This window comes from Sceloporus occidentalis, unplaced genomic scaffold (assembly GCF_023333645.1).
Source record: "Sceloporus occidentalis isolate IW3139 unplaced genomic scaffold, rSceOcc1.0.p SCAF_97, whole genome shotgun sequence".
Taxonomy (NCBI): domain Eukaryota; kingdom Metazoa; phylum Chordata; class Lepidosauria; order Squamata; family Phrynosomatidae; genus Sceloporus; species Sceloporus occidentalis.
The window spans coordinates 3,240,156-3,259,687 of record NW_028317077.1 but is presented as its reverse complement, the minus strand read 5'-3'; the positions used below and the strand labels follow the sequence as shown (position 1 = coordinate 3,259,687).

Sequence of the window (19,532 nt, the reverse complement as noted above, 5' to 3'; positions counted from 1 at the left end):
GTACGGTATATAAAAAACTATGTATAGAAAACTATATATTTTTTAAAAATATTTAAATACATAGAATTTTACGGCAGACCATTCGGCCCACCTAGACTGTCCATTTCTACCGATGTTGAGACCATAATCAGTCGTTGGTCACGTCTTAGATACAGGAGCCATATGTCTACCCCGCGCATGTTTAAATTATCCTTACCATGTGAACCTCTACACTTTCTGCTGGGACACTTGCTCCAATTATTTACCACCCTCTCAGTAAAGCAAAAGTACAGAGCAACAGGTATCAATTGTGCTACAAATTCTTCAACCGGTCAGAAGTGAGACCAGGTTTGTCCTGGGAAGCAAGTTCTAAATGCATTGGGGATATAGTGACATGAAGTGCAAATGCGTTGGGTTTTTTAAACCCTGCAAATCACATCGTAAAAAATTCTGTCCACTGGCACAGCATCTTTAAATATTAAAGACGCCACACAAGCCAGGAAAAAAAGAGACCCTCTTCTGGAAGACCTGGGCAGTAGTTCTGACACTGGAGAGGTCAACGGAAGAATTACAGAACCACTCAAGGCAAAAAGGTACTGGAACAAATCCATGATTTACTGAAATAAAGGGAACAGGGAAAACTAACAAACAGTCCAAAGGTCGGTACCGGCAGCAAAGGTTCAGGACAGGAGACAAGCAGCTGCAACAAAAGACAATTCAGGGGTCAAAGCCCATTAATCACAGCAAAGCCTTTAGCAGAGCAAGGGCCATCAGACAACAGAGCACTGGCCGGAGGGTGTGAGGAGCATACCTGGGAACTCTCCGGGTTTGACCCGTAGCACCAGAAGTTGGCAGACCAATAGTAGAAGGTTCACCTCTACTCCCCTATGACAACCGACCATCAGCTAGACATATTTGTGGCAGGGGTCGCAACCACCATTGACCTACTAGGCCAAGCAAGCCTAAATACCCCAGTGGAGAACCTGCATTCTGCTACTAAACAGGACCCTGGGCAGAGATGGCCTCCTCATTGACCTATATTCAGTTCTGTGGGAGGTCATTGGCTAAAATACTTGCAAACAGGTTGCAGCCGGTCATCAGACTGCCCACCTTGACCAGACGTGTAGCGTTTGCGGCCGCAGGATAGCCGTCAGCGTAGCCCTTACCAGGGAGACGATCCGTTACATGGTGGACCGCAGGATATCCTTGATGGTTTGTCCCACGAGTTTATGCGTAGAGACAAAGAGCGCAGAGCTCTGCGCAGGTTTGGTTTACTGTTCTGCTCTTATGTTGACGTATCGGGTGCTCCTCACACAACCCTGGAACCATTAAAGGTGTCCACCCAGTGTCACGATTACTGTTGTTCCTTTGTATTGTGCATGATTGACGGTTTCGGGCTGTCGCTGTATGTAATTGGTTAAGCTGATCATGGTGTCCTTCACTGATTTGCAGATTGCCTGATTTAAGTTCTCTTTTTGAATAAACTCCATTAGGGCAAAAAAATGTGTCCCGGGTGAGGAGCGTCATAGTCATAGAAACAGAATTAGATAAGACTCATTTGGCCCATGTCGCCTGCCCGTTAATTGGTTCTTGGTCTCGTTGAGACAGTTGACAGCGTTATACCTATCCAATGCATGTTTAAATTCTTTTACTGTCAGTCTCTACCACTTCTGATGGGAGGCTGTTCCATTTATCGACCGCTCTCACAGTTAACTAAAACTTCCTTACATTACATCTAAACGCCTAACCCTCTAGTTTTAGATTACTACCTCTTGTTCCAATATGTCTTTTCCTTTGAAATAAACTTTCACATCCCAAGTGCATTATGTTACACTAATCAACATTGAACTGTTGCCGCCAAGCTTTCGACCGTTCTATAACTTCTAAATCATTTGCCATTTGGCTTCTTGCACTAGAAATGTCCGGAGTTCAAATCACAATTCCTTTGTCACGGTAACGGATTTATAAAAAAAAAAAAAAACATAAAAAAATATTATTAATAAAATGATTATGCATGTAGCCACGTGACTCCCCTGAGACTTTGGCTTGGTTCCGCTGCTTGTTCCAGGTAGCCACGACAAGACTTTACTCCTGCCAAATCAGCCACACTCCCATCACCTCCAGCCAGGGCATCACATACTGTTTGGGGTAGGGGAATATATGGTGCTATGCTATCTGGTTGTGGAGATTTCCCCAGTGGATGCTGAATCACCATCATTATTTTTGTTTGTAATTTTTTTGTTTGTTATTGTTCTTTATGTACAATTGCAACACCACTCGCACGACAGTAAACGTAGCGCTAACTGAATCAAGCTCATTAACTTAACCTATTTACTGCCACGCAAAAGCACCCAAGTACGACGCTGCCACATAACTTGTTATTGAACTACAATTCCCATGAGCCTCTGCGACAAACCCCGGCGAGATCCTAAAGGAGGATCATGGGAATTGTAGTTCTGCAGTGTAAAGGGACTATTGTTTAACTATTACAAAGTCCCTGCTAAGTAACAACAAGTAGGTCACTCTGATTCAGAAAAGTCCGTAGATAGAAGTAACTAAAAAATGTAATCAAATCATTTTTAAAAGTCATTGCCTTAAATGATCGCAGCGACCCCCAAAGGCCGGAGGGCTACACCGCAGGTAGCGCGGTCGAAGTGTTTTTCGACGTACAGCTAGGCAACGGGATGCAGTTCGACACGCCCACTTCCTCCAGAGCCGACCAATGGCTGAGCGCCCTGTTGGCTCTGCGGGTTCTCTCTCTGGCAGGGCTACGTCAGCACTAGCAAAGATGGCGGTGTCCATACATCGGGAGCGCAGGTGTACGGTTGCCGGTTTGTTTTGGGTATTCCTTGTTCCCTTCCTGAGCCTTGCGGCGGCGGAGGACGGACAGGAGACCCAAAGCCCTCCACACCGTAGGTTCGAGTATAAATATAGTTTCAAAGGACCGTACTTGGTGCAGAGTGATGGCTCAGTACCCTTCTGGACCTACACTGGTAGTAAGTATGTTACCTCAGCCAGGGGTTGTTACCTGAGGGGAGGGACAGGCCGCTAATGCCCCCGGGGTATGAATACCGTCAGGAGTAACTTTGAGCTCATGTTACAGATTCCTACCTGTCAGTGTCCCGTCATTATTACTGTACAAGCAATGTGCATATGGGCTGGGGGGGGGGATTCAGGTTTTCTATACATTTCCCTCTAGAAAATCTCCACATCTTACCTTAATACATATAATACAAGCGCAAGAAATGTACAGTCCACCTGAAGTAAGGTAACTCCTAAACAGGTGTCTCTCTAAGCAATTCCAAGGCTGCAAGAATTGTCAACATTTTAGTAATATTCAAACATTTTCTTACTGTTATTTATTACAAAAACAGAAGTGTAAGGCGTAAAAAGCACGACCAGCAAGGGTTGGTATTGTGGTCTGGCTCAACATACAATGTACTGGGTATGATAATGAAATACTGATGGGCAAAGTCAATGCAGCTGCTCCCTACTATGAGAAAATGACATTTTTTGTACTCATTTTCTTTATATAAGTTTGGTGCAGGAACTTGTTCTTGTTCTAGAACAGGGCTAGATGTATATGTGTAAAAGTTAGGAGCTAGCGTAATATTTTTAGGGGCCATCACGGCAACCTAACTCCTGGAATCTGTTCTAGAGAATTCATAATCGGGGGGACTTCGGGCAAAACGACGATAATGTTTCATTTTAAACAACGCTGTATTTCTGGGACTGTGTCCCCTCTTGTGGCAAATTGAAGCAGATTTGGAGGAATTGGTAAAACTGTGTAATATGGAGACTTATCCAGAAGGGGTTAATTATTTCAGTAACAATGAAGTCTACAGAGATTGAAAAATGGTTAGTATGATAGTAATCGGGATGCAGCATGGATGAAACTTGATTATGAAACACTTTGCAGAACGGCTTAGGCCCCATCTCTTCCGTACCCCGGCACCAAGGCCAACAACGGTGAAATGCGAGGGGGGGGGTCCCCAGATGAAATCCACCCGGCGTGGAGTATTAGTCCGGTTACCCCGAGACATTAAATTTTACCCAGCCGATCCCCGAAGTATAAAGTCCCGATAAAAGTAATCGACTAACTTCAGGAGGCAAATAAAACAATTGCCCAGCTGATATGTGTATGTTCGGTTTCAGCTACTCGCTTGGTTTCCGTCATATTTATATATAAGGGGGACACGTTAACTATTAAAGCGACACTCGTGTCAGTTGTATGTTGTGTAGAATTGAGGTCGTTCTGTACGTTTGCTGATGACGGCACAGTTGGTTTCACACGCAGCCGATTCATTTCTCACTCTTGTTTCTGACGGCCCGGCGGTTTCGCTGATGCGTCGCTTCTAGTACAGCTGTGGCCTCTGCCAGTATTTCTCATACCTGTAACACGTGGCTGAAACCGACGAGACGCGGTTCTTGTGTCTCTGCCGTGCTGGGACGTGCGGCTCCATAGTGTGTTGCAATAAAAAGTTCTTACGTAAAGACCTGCTTGTGAAATTACTATTATTTATTTTATTTTTTTTTGTATTTTTAAAAAAAATTGCTGGTTTGTAGTATACAGAACGGGGAAAAATATATGTCCACTACTGTTCAAAAGTTTGGAGTCACTTAGCTATTTTGAGAGAAAACAAGGACATTTCTGGCTGTAACATAATTGCCATTGGAGCACGGGCGTGATGAAGGGCCATTGGAGCACGGGCGTGATGAAGGGCCATTTGGACACTGGAGTGATGAGGGGCCGTTGGAACACAGGCGTGATGAAGGGCCATTGGAGCACGGGCGTGATGAAGGGCCATTTGGACACTGGAGTGATGAAGGGCCGTTGGAACACGGGCGTGATGAGGGGCCATTGGGACACGGGCGTGATGAGGGGCCATTGGGACACGGGCGTGATGAGGGGCCATTGGGACACGGGCGTGATGAAGGGCCATTTGGACACTGGAGTGATGGGAGTGATGAAGGGCCGTTGGGACACGGGCGTGATGAAGGGCCATTGGAGCACGGGCGTGATGAAGGGCCATTTGGACACTGGAGTGATGAAGGGCCGTTGGAACACGGGCGTGATGAGGGGCCATTGGGACACGGGCGTGATGAAGGGCCATTTGGACACTGGAGTGATGGGAGTGATGAAGGGCCGTTGGAACACGGGCGTGACGAGGGGCCATTGGGACACGGGCGTGACGAGGGGCCATTGGGACACGGGCGTGATGAGGGGCCATTGGGACACGGGCGTGATGAGGGGCCATTGGGACACGGGCGTGATGGGGCCTCTGTACGCCTTCAAAGATATTCCGTTAAAAATCACCCATTTCCAGCAACGATAGTCATTTACAACATTAACCCCGTCTGCGCTGGCTTTCTGATCCATCTCATGGTATTTTAATGGACAAAATTTGCTTTTCTTTTAAAAATAAGGAACGTGACCCCAAATTTGGGTCGGTAGTGTAGATGGAGTTTTTGTTTCGCAGGTTCCCATAATGTTTGTGGTATTTAGGCAAATTAAATCAAGACTATAAATCTTTAAATGACCTTTTGGGGCAGTAAGTGGTTTTTCCGATGTTTCGGACGTGTTTTGAGAATCCCCCAGGTTCTATAAATTGTCCTTTTGTATCCTGCTGATTTTTTTCTTATAAATTAAATTTGAAGCCTCGGCTCATAAATACTTCTAACGCTGTGAAGAGGCTTCTCTCCGTGCCTTTTTTTGCGGTTGAGGGCTGAAGAAACCGAATAGCCTGGAATTAAAGTTAATTACAAGCCTTTCAAACATCGAAAGTTAAGGCCGCCGAACAGAACCTGTTCTTATGTCTCTGTGTGTAGACTTTAAAAGTCCTCGTCGGCACGCAGAAATATCATCTGGAGGAACTTTTCTGTTCTACAGCCGTGTTCATTGTAAGAAATAATGGGAATTATTTAGAAATAGAAGCCAAAGAAATCTATTTAAAAGCAACAGTAACAACCATCAAACTGTTTGGGGCAGTAGGCTGCCCGTTTGATTTTTGCAGGTATTTAGTTAAATGCGAGATAACGTGGCTAATAGTTAATAATTATTACCGCTCTGAGCCAAAATGCTCTGTAAACATGCACATATATCCGAAACGGTCGCACAGATCTTGCTGATCCTGTGACAGCGGGAGACGCTGGGAAGTTTCCCATGAAACACAGCAAACAACTTAAAAAGGACAGAAAGTTCAGGAAATCAGGATTTGGTTGAGTTGTCCGTGAAAAAGAAAAAACATTTACTACTCCCCCCCCCCCCAAAGAGAAATGGTATCTCCCTTTACATTTAATGGTAAATATCTGCCTAATATAAAAGGTACATGTGGGATTTGCCGTTCTATGTAATGCTTCAGCTTGGACACAGTACGAGCCGGACGATTAATCGGGCTTAATGTGTATGCAGATAGTACGGCTCAAACTCACTACGGAAGGCGGTAAGGGCCAAATAAACCAAGCCTGCAGCAATTAGCAGGAGTCCATATCCATCTGCGGTGAGTGATCCAAACTAGCACTTTCCCCCCAGAATTAGGTTTTGCTGTTGGATCTGTAGGGTTAGTAGAAATAACTATGCGGTCTCGTCCTAAAAGTGTTCTTTCTCGACCTATAAACTCTAGTTTTGGCATCCAATGCTTGTAATGATTGCAACGAACATGCATTACGGCTGTTGCAGTATATCTGCAATACAATCTGTTGTGTCCTTCAAGAAATGAAATCTAATTACTTTCATATTTTTTTTTTATAGATGCGATTCCAGGTTCTGATCAGATTAGGATAACCCCATCTTTAAAAAGCCAGAAGGGTTCTGTATGGACGAAAACCGCCCCGAGCTTTGAGAACTGGGAGGTGGAGGTAACGTTTCGGGTGACGGGACGCGGCAGGATAGGAGCTGATGGCTTGGTACGTGACCTCTGATCCTCCAAACGTGAGCGTTTCTGTGACCGAGCCGTGTACCTGGTGTGTAACTAGTGAATCGTTGTGTACGCAGGCCATTTGGTACGCTGCGGACCAAGGACTGGATGGAAATGTGTACGGAGCGGCAGATTCCTGGAACGGCGTTGGTGTTTTCTTTGATTCCTTTGACAACGATGGAAAGGTTTGTTTAATTTGCTTGTGCACTTTGGTACCGTGTTGTACCTTGGAATGAACCCGATTTAAGCGTACAATCGCATGTTTACTTATCAGAACATAAAGCAACTTGCCCAACTTTTAGTTTTCTTCTCAAGGGTTGGATTATAATGGAGGGTAGATAATACAGAGCTGGGAACTGCAATCTCCTTGCAGAAAATAAGCTTCCTTTTGTAAAGTGCAAACACGCAGCACAAGTGGCTCGGCGGTGGTTGCGTGTGCAGACATACCCAGCTAAGGACAGAGTTGCAGCACAAGCACTCCCCTATTACCGTACTTTGTGAGAACGGACACGTAACAGCGTGACCCCGGGATGCCGATTCGTCGTTTGTGTCTTTTATTCATTTCATGTTTTGTGGTGGATATGACCGGACGATTGCGGTGCAGTTACACACATTAATAAGTGAATTAAGGTAGTGCTTCACCTCTTCGTTTTACATACATGCTCTGGACCCCGTGGTGTATGTTAATGTGGGGCATGCCTGTACAGCAGTACAAACGTAGTGACAGATAGGAGTACCCAAGAGAGATATATGATAGTGACTGTGCCCAGGGACATCTATACTAATTCCACTGAGCCCAAAAGAGCTTTAGGAAGTCATAAACTGGATATTACCTTTCAAAAAAGGGATCTCTAGGGTTATTATTATTATTACTATTTATTGATTTATATATCGCCAACATATTCCGCAGTGCTGTACAATGGACAAACAGCACGTGACAAGTAGTATAAAACAATATAACGATTCTACATACAGAAACAAGACGTAAAGCCTAAAATACCACCGAATGAAACTGTTAACCTTTATATTTCTTCTCGTTTTTTTATCATTTTCTTCTATAGAAAAACAATCCTATGATTCTGGTTGTGGGCAACAATGGAAAACTTACCTATGACCACCAGAAGTAAGTGTTTGTAAAGTCTATTCCTGCAATCGCTCAAACAGCGATGTCTGTGGAAGGGCATTCGATAACATACACGTTGGAAATAAAAGTAAATGTGTTTGTGAGTGAAAAATATTTCAGGTTTCGGCGTGTTTTAATAAAATGCTGACGGAAAACCCAGCCTCGGAGTGGATATGATTTAAGAGGGCCTATTCACTAAAAGGATGAGTTGGTAGGAAAGTGGAAGTTCTCACTTGCCTATTTGTCATGAAGGACCCAACACAGGCAGGTTCTCCAGCTAGAATGAGGAGGTCCAGCCAAGCTCTTCCTGCAGCAGAAGCTCACTAGGGATGGTCTTATTATGCATGACTACGTCCGATCGTTAGCATTCTGCTTACCTCCAGTCTCCTGGTTTCATGAGGCCACTCTTATGTTCACAGATTTAATGCTTTAGGGATCATTCCTATATAAGATAAACATTACGTGAACACCTGGGACAGCGATCATGTTGGATTAAACCTGAACCAGTGGCCCCAAACCCATTCCCCAAGGCACACCAACTAAAGGATTTAGTAATTATCACATTGTGTTCCTGCGAGAATCTTAAAAGCTGGACCAGCGCATAACCACCGATCCAAACCATACCCTTTTTGTGGTTTTGAGCATGCAATGGTGAAATTATCCCGACTCACTTGCGTTCCAAACCCATCCGTATAAAGAGTTTCTTTCTCTTACATTTAATGTGTTGACCGCCAGCGGATTCCGTGGCACTATTACAAAAGATGATATACAGAATAACCTAAACGTACAGATGCCCAACTCTGGAGTGATTATATAGAGTATATAGAGTTTAAGGAATATTTACTTCGTGGGGTGGGGGGGGGACGTTATTTATAAAATTGTTTCACCTAAACCAATCTCATAATGGTTTCTTGTGTTCACAGTGATGGCTCCACACAAGCGCTTTCTTCCTGTCAAAGAGATTTCCGAAATAAGCCTTACCCTGTTCGCGCAAAAATCACATACTATAAAAAGACATTAACAGTAAGTATATTGTGTGTTGTTGAAGTGTAGATTAATACATATATTTTTTTTGTTTGATAAAATGATTAATGCAGAGCCCGCACGTCCTTTGAAGACTACCTTTCCTGAATCTATTGATGAGGCCGGTAATCTTCAGGCAGCCCGTGGACATAAACAGTCATATCAGGAAGGTGTTTGAATAGCCTTGTCTCTTCCTTTTTTTTCTTTTAGGTATTTATTAACAATGGGTTTACTCCTGATAAGGAAGACTACGAGTTTTGTGCCAAAGTGGAGAACATGATTCTTCCCAAACAAGGTTTCTTTGGAATATCGGCAGCTACCGGAGGCCTGGCAGGTTATTGCTCTTTCTTATTTCGAAGTGAAGTCTGTCTGTTTCTCTTTCTTCTGGAAATACTGTGTATTCTATTTCTAAGAGCAAATCCAATAATCGCACATGGACAAAAAATAAAGGCTATTTTAGTTTAAATGGAGGGACCTCTTACACCCGGTTAAAGAATGAAAAACAAAACCTATTACAGGTCTAAAAAGAGCTCAATGAAACATTTGATATACATGGGTTGTATCCAATAGCCTACGAGTTTGCCTTTTTAAATTTATAATGAAGAACCATCCACATTGTGTGGTTCGAGAAGGGTTGAGCTGGCCCTGTATATTGCATTGTTAATATAGGGAGAGTTTTAAGTATTAGCTCTCCAATTTAATGATGATGCTCAATCTTGCTTTGAATGTAAACCTTAAGCGTAATAATCTAAGTAAGTATAATAAAAACTATGTAAAGGTAAAGTAAAAACATTGGGATCCAACCTTCTGAATTAGTGATCTATACTTATTTTTTGGTGGGACGAATGGGCCCTAGGCAATCTTACAGGCCTGTTTCTGTAGTTGTGTTTCAATAACATACTCCCTTTACCTGCTCGGGGACCCGGAGAAGCCGCTCGTTAAGGGAAATCGTATGTCTGCTTTTAGTAACTGTTGGTTTTTTTTGCTATTCAGATGACCATGATGTCCTGTCGTTCTTGACGTTCCAGTTAACTGAACCTGGCAAGGAGGCAGTAAGTAATTGTGTTTATACATTTCACAAGATTCCAACTTGCATTTTATCACTGAAAACGTGTGTTCCATTAATAATAAAGCTTAGAAAACATGTACCTGATATCTACTGAAACCTACTTTTTTTTTTTTTATTTTATTTTTTTTTTTGGCTGTTCATGGAGGTCAGGAGTCTTATGAAGACTATATTGGACGTAACTTGTGTGTGTTTATGTGTATATATATATATATATATATATATATATATATATATATATATATATATATATATATATATATATATATATATATATATATATATATATATATATATATATATATATATACACAGTTATGTGTATATGTATCACTTGACTAATACGACTAAACCCATGGACACTCAATACATATATATGCATTGTATGTTGTGAATAAGGGTCAAGGACCGTAAAGTTTGAGCGTCTCTTCTCAGATGTTGCAATAGCGCAGGTTTTCAGGATCTTGTAATAGCAGCGGCAGAGCCATCCCTTCCCGTTTTGATATCGGCACTATTGCCCCTTTTTTCCTCTGCCTCCTCGCAGCCAGCATTGTCAAATGTACCGTGTGTTTATATACAGAATATGTCAGTGCATCCTAATGGCAAGTCCCACTATCGGGAACAACATCCCCTAATAACTGCCTATATAATTATACAGCTTTCTAGTCCTGTAACTCATAATACAAGGGGCTCAAATCATTTTTTTTGAATTTTTTTTTTTTTAACTGAAATGTATTTTGCAGAAAGAGTAGTAAAAGCCTGTGCTAACCTACAAGGATAGGTGGCAGATGCTGCTTTGAATAGACGTTTCATACCCTGTTTGTCCCAGTTCATGGGTTGGACTGGTTGTCCGTCCCTTTTACTTGCTTTGTAACACGGGTTTCCGAGCAGAGCCCAGGTTTTCCTAGGCATTCGTGTGTCAAAAGGAAATGTATGGGAATATAACTGGCATGTGATTCCAGCCCACTCCAGATGGAGAGATCCCAAAGGAAGAAAAGGACAAGTACCAAGAAGAGTTTGAGAACTTTCAACAAGAGCTGGATAAGAGGAAAGAGGAGTTCCAGAAGGACCACCCAGATGCGCAGGAACACCCAGGCATGTGCTTGGATACTTAGCTTGCATGTTGTGTATTTAAGATGCTTTCATTGTTTTAAAGCACATTCTTATATTGTATATTTCCCCCCCGCAAAATTACTAGTCGATGATATGTATGAGTCTGTAAACGATCGGGAACTGAGGCAGATTTTTGAAGGGCAGAACCGCATCCATCTTGAGATCAAGCAGCTTAACCGGCAGCTGGATATGATTTTGGACGAGCAAAGAAGATACGTGACTGCGGTGACCGACGACATCGCCAAGAGAGCAGCGAGCGCTCCAGGGCTGCATGAACAGGTCTGGCGAGAGGCCGAGTGGGAGGGCTGATGAATATTTGGAACGAGCCATTTTATTTGACTTTTTAAAGCTATTAAACTCAACTATTTTGTTTGTTTTTTAATTTAAAGGTTTCTCAGCAGGAACTGGAGTCTTTACGGAATGCCCAGAGGGATGTTTTAAAGCAAATCAGTGAAATGAGGTAAGAATAAGACTTCAATATTTATTAGTTTGTTTTAACGGTGACTCTTTCTTGCGTGAGATAATAGATTTTATGTGCAGTTTCTTAAAAGAAGAGCAATTCGTTGAAACTTGGTTGCTTGGTGACTGCATCACTTTTATCACTTTGCAACAGAATGGCTCTTGATACATAAACTCCACTGCAACCCACTTCCCATGCAATGTTGGCAGCGCTCTATACTATTATACCCCATTGTATTTCCCCCAAACCTGGTGCCTAGCTTAATATTTCCAAAAATATACATTTTATTAACCATTTGAATGCTACTGTGCTTACAATGCAGTACTTGGCTACTACTAAGGGTTTAGAACCATGCATACCCATTGTACAGCACTACGGAATTTGACGGCACTATATAAAACAATAAATAATAATAATAAATACAGACACTGCTGAAAAAAGGTTTTCTGGTGTGAACTGTAAAAAATAAATAAATAAAAAAATAGTAGTACCTAGTAGCCAATGTTATGTTTCGGATGACCGGACCATTCTGATGGCTGCTGTGATAAGATCACCAGAATTAACTTTTCATACATAACCCCATTCGTAGTCGCAGAGAGATTTATGTACTAAAATAATTAAGAGCTATAGTTTGATTTCCATGTATCGTCCATAGTTACATTACCGTGATGTCTCACTAACTGAACTATACATCACTCAGAGGCAGCTCAGTTTTCCTTCCAGAATGAACAATGAAGCTAGAAGAAAATTCCAACTGAACTCCGCTGCAGCCCCCCACTATAGCGCATAAATCCCAAAGGAATTAATACGCCTCAATTCATGTAACATTCCGCAGGAAAATCAACCAAATTCTGACACTCCTATAGCTGAAATGCACCTGCACGTCTTCATACTAGCTAAATACCAACATATATAGGCATTTTTAGAGGCTACTCTGACCTTGTGTAACGCATCTTTGTCTCTCAATTGAGCAAAACAAATAACCAGTAATGTCTGTCTGCATTGACAAAAACGTTGTTTTATCGCCTTTTTGTTTTGATAACCCCCTTTATCTGCAGACCTGAAAGCGGCCATTGTTGTCAGTCGTGTGATATTGTGAATGACTTTACTGCTCAAACACCACACCGAGCTCATTCTTTATGGCGATGCTAATGAAGTCTGTACCTCCATAGACTTCCATTAGTCAGGGTGTCTGGCTGAGTGATTTCCCCTTTTCTATAAGAAAATGCTCCTGTTCTTAAATATTTTTTTTTTACAATACACTGTCTAAGTAGGTCATCTGCCGGCTGCCGATTATCTTAGTTTTGTTTTTCCAGGGAAGCTTTTGCTTTAATATTCTTCACAAATCTTTATTCCAAGGAAGCAAATTAGATTTGCCAGTTAGTCCGAAGCATCTTATTTAATATTGATGTGTTTGGCTAAATTCTTCTTAATATGCTGGGCATAGATTAAAGGGCTATTTCTGAGTAAAAAAAAAAAAAAATGAACAGCCTGCCATATTTTTATTGCTGCTCGTTATTTATTATCATTCATCCTGCCTTAAAGCAAGTAAGTAATTTTCTTCAAACAGATTTATGGATTTCTTCCCTAATCGTCCGATTATAAACTGTCTGTTTTGATATGTTGGCTAAGATTAAAGAATAGCAGTTAATGATTATAATGCTGCCATGAAAAAACGTGTGTTATGCCCTTTTATATATTGTAGTGATTGTAACGCCACACTTTATTTTTAGAGAATTGTTTGTATCTTAAAGTACAAATACATTATATATAATATTTTTGGAATATTTAAAAGTTTGATAAAAAGCTTATAATTAAGTGCTTCACTTATCAACGCTACCCCATTTCAAATCATGTTATAGGACATAGTGTTTCAGAAATTAAATATTTTTAAATTTTTTTTTTTTATAATGTTAGGAAATTTTCTGCCGCTGATTGGCTGCTTTAAACATTCAATCAGTAGCAGGAAAGTACTACCGTTTAGATCAGTGATGGTGCTGTCTGTGCATGCTTACTGGGGGGTCTTGTTAGGGAAACCCCCCTGTAATGTTTGATGGGCCAAGACTATAGCTGGCTGGCAGTAAGCACATCACATGGCAGTGCCCACCATGCATTTGAAAGGGTTTTCTAACAATCAATTAGCGTTTTTAAACTTGGATCAGCAAACACAACTTGCCGTAAGAACACAGGAGTGATGGGAGTGATAAAGGGCCATTGGAACACAGGAGTGATGGGAGTGATAAAGGGCCATTGGAACACAGGAGTGATGAGTGATAAAAGGCCATTGGAACACAGGAGTGATGGGAGTGATGAAGGGCCATTGGAACACAGGAGTGATGGGAGTGATGAAGGGCCATTGGAACACAGGAGTGATGGGAGTGATGAAGGGCCATTGGAACACAGGAGTGATGGGAGTGATGAAGGGCCATTGGAACACAGGAGTGATGAAGGGCCATTGGAACACAGGAGTGATGGGAGTGATGAAGGGCCATTGGAACACAGGAGTGATGGGAGTGATGAAGGGCCATTGGAACACAGGAGTGATAAAGGGCCTCTGTACGCCTATGAAGAGATTCCATTCATAATCAACGTCTGTGCTGTGTTTCTGATCCATTTTTTATTATTCTGTATTATTCTAAATTCCTAAATGCCCCCTTTTGAATGGGGGGGGGGTATGTTCTCATCTCTCTTGAATGCTTGTTGTTGGCATAGAAAATATGGACCTTTCTGTTTTCCTTTAATCTTCTTGCATGGGGAGATTGTACGTTCAAAGGAAAGTGTCGTCAAGGCTGCTAGTGGATTCCAGTTTGATCCAAGCTGCGTAATATTAAATACATCTGTAAGTGGAGCATTTTTGTCGTGTTTATTACCGAGACGAATAAGCTTCTAAGACTTAAACTATGTCTCTGGGGTTATTTTCCATTGTGTCTTTTGCCAAAAGTAGAAAAAGGATTAAATTGCACATGACGGTAAATATTCTCGCTGTAGACGTTAATCCTCTTTGCAACGAGAAAGAAGCATCAGTCGGCCGGGGAAATGATACACGCATATTGATTAAGGCGCATGTTTATGCTCTTATCTGATCGCTTAACTGATCTCAGTTAAAGTCCAGGTCTTGAAACTTAGTCCGGATTTTGATTTGATTTTTATGGCAGCGACAGAATGAAAAGACAAAGATAAAATATTTCCCAGCTTGGCAACGGCACATATGGGAGAGAGTTTGGTCTTATGTTTCAATATAATCTTGGACCTTAGCCCTCAAGCCTTTCCTTATCCTTAAGCCTCTTCATTTCTTGCACAACTGCATTAATTTCTTTTGGAAGGCTTTGCACGTCTCGGGCGAATATACCGTCCTCCATCGTGCTTTCGGCAAACGGAGAACATGTGTTACGGCTTCCAAACCGGGGGGCAATCGCATGTCGGTTTCTACATTTTCTTTAACGCCTATATAAGAATATTACATTTCTCTTTTCACTTAAATATCAATAAACTATTTTAATTACGTATACGTGACCGCTGACGTTGCTGCCGATCACATGGGCTGTAACGCTTTGCCGTAAGCTATTCGCAGTAATGCTTTATCGAGGAAGGATATTGTTTACAATGTGTAGCGCTTGGGGCTCGTACGCAGTCAACAATGCCGGTGGAGTCTGGGACGCAGATCACAACTTCCTCGAAGGGCTGCCTGGAGAATTCAAATGCAATGTTCATTGAGTAGCGGCATAAAATGGTTTCACTGGTACAATGCCGCTAGTCATTTTATTTATTTATATATATATATATATATATATATATATATATATATATATATATATATATATATAACAAACGATATCGAATGTTACACACTCGCTTGACTGGAAGCAGTTGCAATATGCCCGGGTGCTAACAATCCCAAAAATATATACAGCAAATAAAGTTGATGCACTCAGTGGGTCTTCTTTTTATAAAATGTATTGACTTGGTGAAGGTCCAACGTTTCTCAATGAGTCTTTCTCAAGAACGGTTCTAAAAAGAAGACCTGCTGAGTGCATCAAATTTTTTTTGCTGTATGTATATATATATATATATATATATATATATATATATATATATATATATATATATATATATATATATATATATATATATATATAATTATACCTGCCATTAAGGGGGAAACTTGTCACTGGCCAACTGCACATGGGCTGCTAGTCCTGGTTTAGTTTGCTTACATTGGGTTGTCCATTGAGCTATAATACAGCCGCTAAAGGTTGCGTGTAGCGGGAGAGTTAAACATAGAAAGCTTCTTACCCCCATCCTGTTTGCTTAGCTATTGCCACGGAGGGATCTTCTCCCCTTCTGGGGTAGTATATGCGGTATGGGTCCGTCCTTTTGTAATAAAACTACTTAAGTTGTCATACTGACCCCATATCGTTCAGTCCCTGCTCGACCGGGGTTAGTAGTAGGGGGTGTAGAGCGTCTATTCATAACTGCACCCCCTGTGGCACTTATCATTGTGTCACTAATTGTTCTATGTCTATGCGGGACGCAGTAAGCCATTCGCTGTAAGTGATTACTGAAAAAAATGTTTCATTGTAGGAGCTCAATGAGTGAAACTTTACGTCTTGCAACTGGAAATCAGCATTTGGGCTCCGCTGGCTACGAGACCACGCAGCACTTCAATGATATTAAGGAGCATCTTCATGTGGTGAAGAGGGACATCGAACATCTAGTGCAAAAGAATCTGGTAAATATATTCTGCCCAGGACATTTATGCGTTCCCATCGAATCGCATCCTGGTTCTATGGTGGAAGCAAATCCAAGATCTGTTTTTCGGGGATCTAGCGCATTAGAGGCTCTTGTTCGGCCGTTTCCTACGGCCTATGCACCGGTGTTTCCTAAACAGGCTTTACATGACGGTTAAACATCCTGAGCTGTGGATACGGCTAAATCAGCCCTTCTTGCACGAGATGCCCACTAGCTTTAAGGAGAGGTGAAATCTCTGCTCTGATACAAGATCGCAGTTTAGTGAATGTGCATAAAGTTATCTGCAGTGGTTTAGACGTTCCTTACTGGAGCAGCTGAACATTATAATTTATTTTGCTTCATTTTGGGAAAAAAACTAAATACCCTTATTTACCCAAAATTTGGATGATATTAGCTGTATTCGGTGGGAACAGGACAGACTATTTTGCATCCAATAGCTTTTAAGAAAGTCTCACTTTCCAATTACTCAAAAGTTTCGAAATAGCCCAGTCTCATGGTTTTTAGAAGTCGGCCCCATTGCTTGTTCACGCATACATTGCTTGCTCACAAATTGCTAACTTATTTTTGGTGTGGTATTTTTTTATTTTTTTTTTTCTCCCTGCAGCCACATGAAAAGCAAAAATGCCCAGAGTTGCCTCCGTTTCCCTCTTGTTTATCCACAACACACTTCTTTGTGTTTGTAGCCGTGCAAACAGTGTTATTCATCGGTTACATTATGTACAGGTAAGTTAGTTTTACTTTAACAGCATTTAGAGAATGGGCCAGAAAACCTCAAATATTGGCACTTAATACGTGATACATGATGGTATGAAATCTGCTGTAAATCCCAAAGCCATGGAGAGTTTATGGGTGTAATAAAACACAAATTTCATCAATTTATTAATTACATTAATTTATTAAAATGTTCTTATTGACAAATTGTTATGTCTTGGTTAATAATGGTTAGTTGCATGTATGAAAACCTATTAAATTATTTTTTAAAATAAATTCTTTTGAAAACTTTTTTTTTTGCCTTTCCACCAAAATATTTATGATCGGTAACTAATATTCGTCTCATGCAATGCTTGCCAAAATGTGTCCGTTTAATTGCAATTATGCTTTAATGCAAATGTATTATTTTGGTTACACATTAATTGCTGCTAAATAAAGCACTTAATAGTAGAGCATTAAATTGTAATATTCATACCGCCGATAGAATGGAAAGCAAGGAGCGCCAATAAATAGTGATGTATACAGGTCTCAAAAAATATTCAAAAACCTATAAAGTCATGTAACTTGTCTGGTAATCTTGCATGTTTTTACCCAAAAAAGGAATAGTGCTCTCTGTTTGAGGGGAGATTTAATACAAGGTGATTATCTCACTTACACTTTATGAGCGCAATACTCAGCTCTGGTGTTCATACAGCTTAATTTTTAACAATCCTCACGTGCGCCTTTATTTTCTAAAATACGTTTATTTGAGGGCATTAACTGACAGTTTTCTTCTTCTCTTTTAGAAGTCAGCAAGAAGCAGCCGCTAAGAAGTTCTTTTGATGACCTGTTACATTGTGTGTTCCGGACACACACGGCACATGTTTGTACCAGAGGGACTTTTTTATTGCCGCAAAGCGCCGCTAGATTAAGTTATTGAATTTTTTGGGAACCCAAATTAACATTTTGTTGATGGACGCCAACAGAAATGGGAAGAGAGGAAACATTTTTACCTATTTTTTTTTAAAAAAAAGCTTTGTTTTAAGCCGGGTGTAGCTTATTTGCTGGTCTGTATTAAAACTGTCTCCCTTTCACTCAGGGCTATTTTTTTTTTATTTTTTTTTTAAAGGCTATTTTCATTTTTCATTAATTAGGTTTCATTTTGTTTTAATTTCTTAACAATCAAACACTTAATTTGCGGTCTTGGTGTGCTAAGTAGCATTTTGGTTTGGTTTTGTAAGGAGATTCAGCCAACTCCATGGTTTAAATTAATTGCCAAGAACTGCGTAGCGTTTAAAAGTTTTTGTGGAACTTTTTTTTTTGTTATAAACTTTCTGTTCAATTTTAAGAGGGGCAGATAATTGGGATACAGATGTAACTGAGTCTATAGAAAATCGGGAGACTTTAATACAGCCCTACTTTCAATATTCACATATCATGCTCTCTCCTTACATGAGCCCTGGTGAAACCATTTTTTTTTTTTTGTTTTTTTAATTTTCAACAGATTTACCTATGCTAACAACAAGTCACATGTGATCAAGGATATGAACCAGAAAAAAAAGTTGATGGGTCCTGAGTGACCGACCTTAGAATGTTTACTGTAATTATTGTGTAACTAGAACATCAGGGTATCTGCACATCAGTGTTATAATACTGTGCCCATTCAATGCGAGACTCGTTGGGTGAGCACCGTTCTGTCAATCTGCCTGATTCCCTCCTGCCTTACCGCATTCTAGCAAGTCGGTTTGTTCAAACAACCTGGCAGGAGTCATCGTTTTTTTATTTCTTCAGTGAACAAAAATAAATATATAAACTCACAAACCACGTGTTGCCGTTTTATATGCACCATTTAGCGTATGTATCAAGATCCAAAAAAGGTTCTTGGTGAGGACCAGGGGATTTAAGGCTTGCTGGCACCCCAGCTGCTCTGAACGACACCTCCCATGATGCCAAGAGCTACCCGGAGCGCCACCACAGCGGAAACGGACAGGCAAGGCTCTCGTGTGATGATGGATGTTGCGTGATTCACCAGGATACGGTAGTCTGGATGGTCCATTTTCATTCTGGTTTTGAATGAACTCCTCGGATTTGAAATAGGTTTTTTCTTCGCTTGTTGTAGTGAATGTTTACTGATCTTCTGTGTTGGAAGCATGGAGTTACCCGACTGTTAGACCTTTTGTACATTTATAACGGAATAAATAAAATTCAGAACGCAGCTGCCTTCTAATACCACCAAAATCGGTTGTAAAGCTTGTTTTATAATGTGTATTTTTTTTTTTTATACTATTTTAGAAAACTGCCAACTGTGTGCGACCAGTTTGTACGCAAGGGCACAGTCACATTTCTGTTTATGCCCAATTCTTATGCGCAAAATACACACCAATCAGCCGTAACATTATGACCACCTGCCTA

At 41.0% G+C, this 19,532-nt stretch overlaps 1 protein-coding gene across 1 annotated transcript; it reads left to right on the top strand.

Moving 5' to 3' along the window:
- Positions 1 to 2,767: 2,767 nt before the first annotated feature.
- On the top strand, positions 2,768 to 17,963 carry LOC149284239 (protein ERGIC-53-like). The gene is made up of 13 exons (XM_089497007.1): positions 2,768 to 2,975; positions 6,731 to 6,885; positions 6,974 to 7,081; positions 7,958 to 8,019; positions 8,943 to 9,042; positions 9,253 to 9,376; positions 10,036 to 10,094; positions 11,071 to 11,203; positions 11,307 to 11,500; positions 11,611 to 11,681; positions 16,263 to 16,410; positions 17,035 to 17,153; positions 17,927 to 17,963. Exons 1-13 carry the CDS (start codon positions 2,768 to 2,770, stop codon positions 17,961 to 17,963), a joined length of 1,518 nt encoding a protein of 505 aa, XP_089353133.1.
- Positions 17,964 to 19,532: the final 1,569 nt, after the last annotated feature.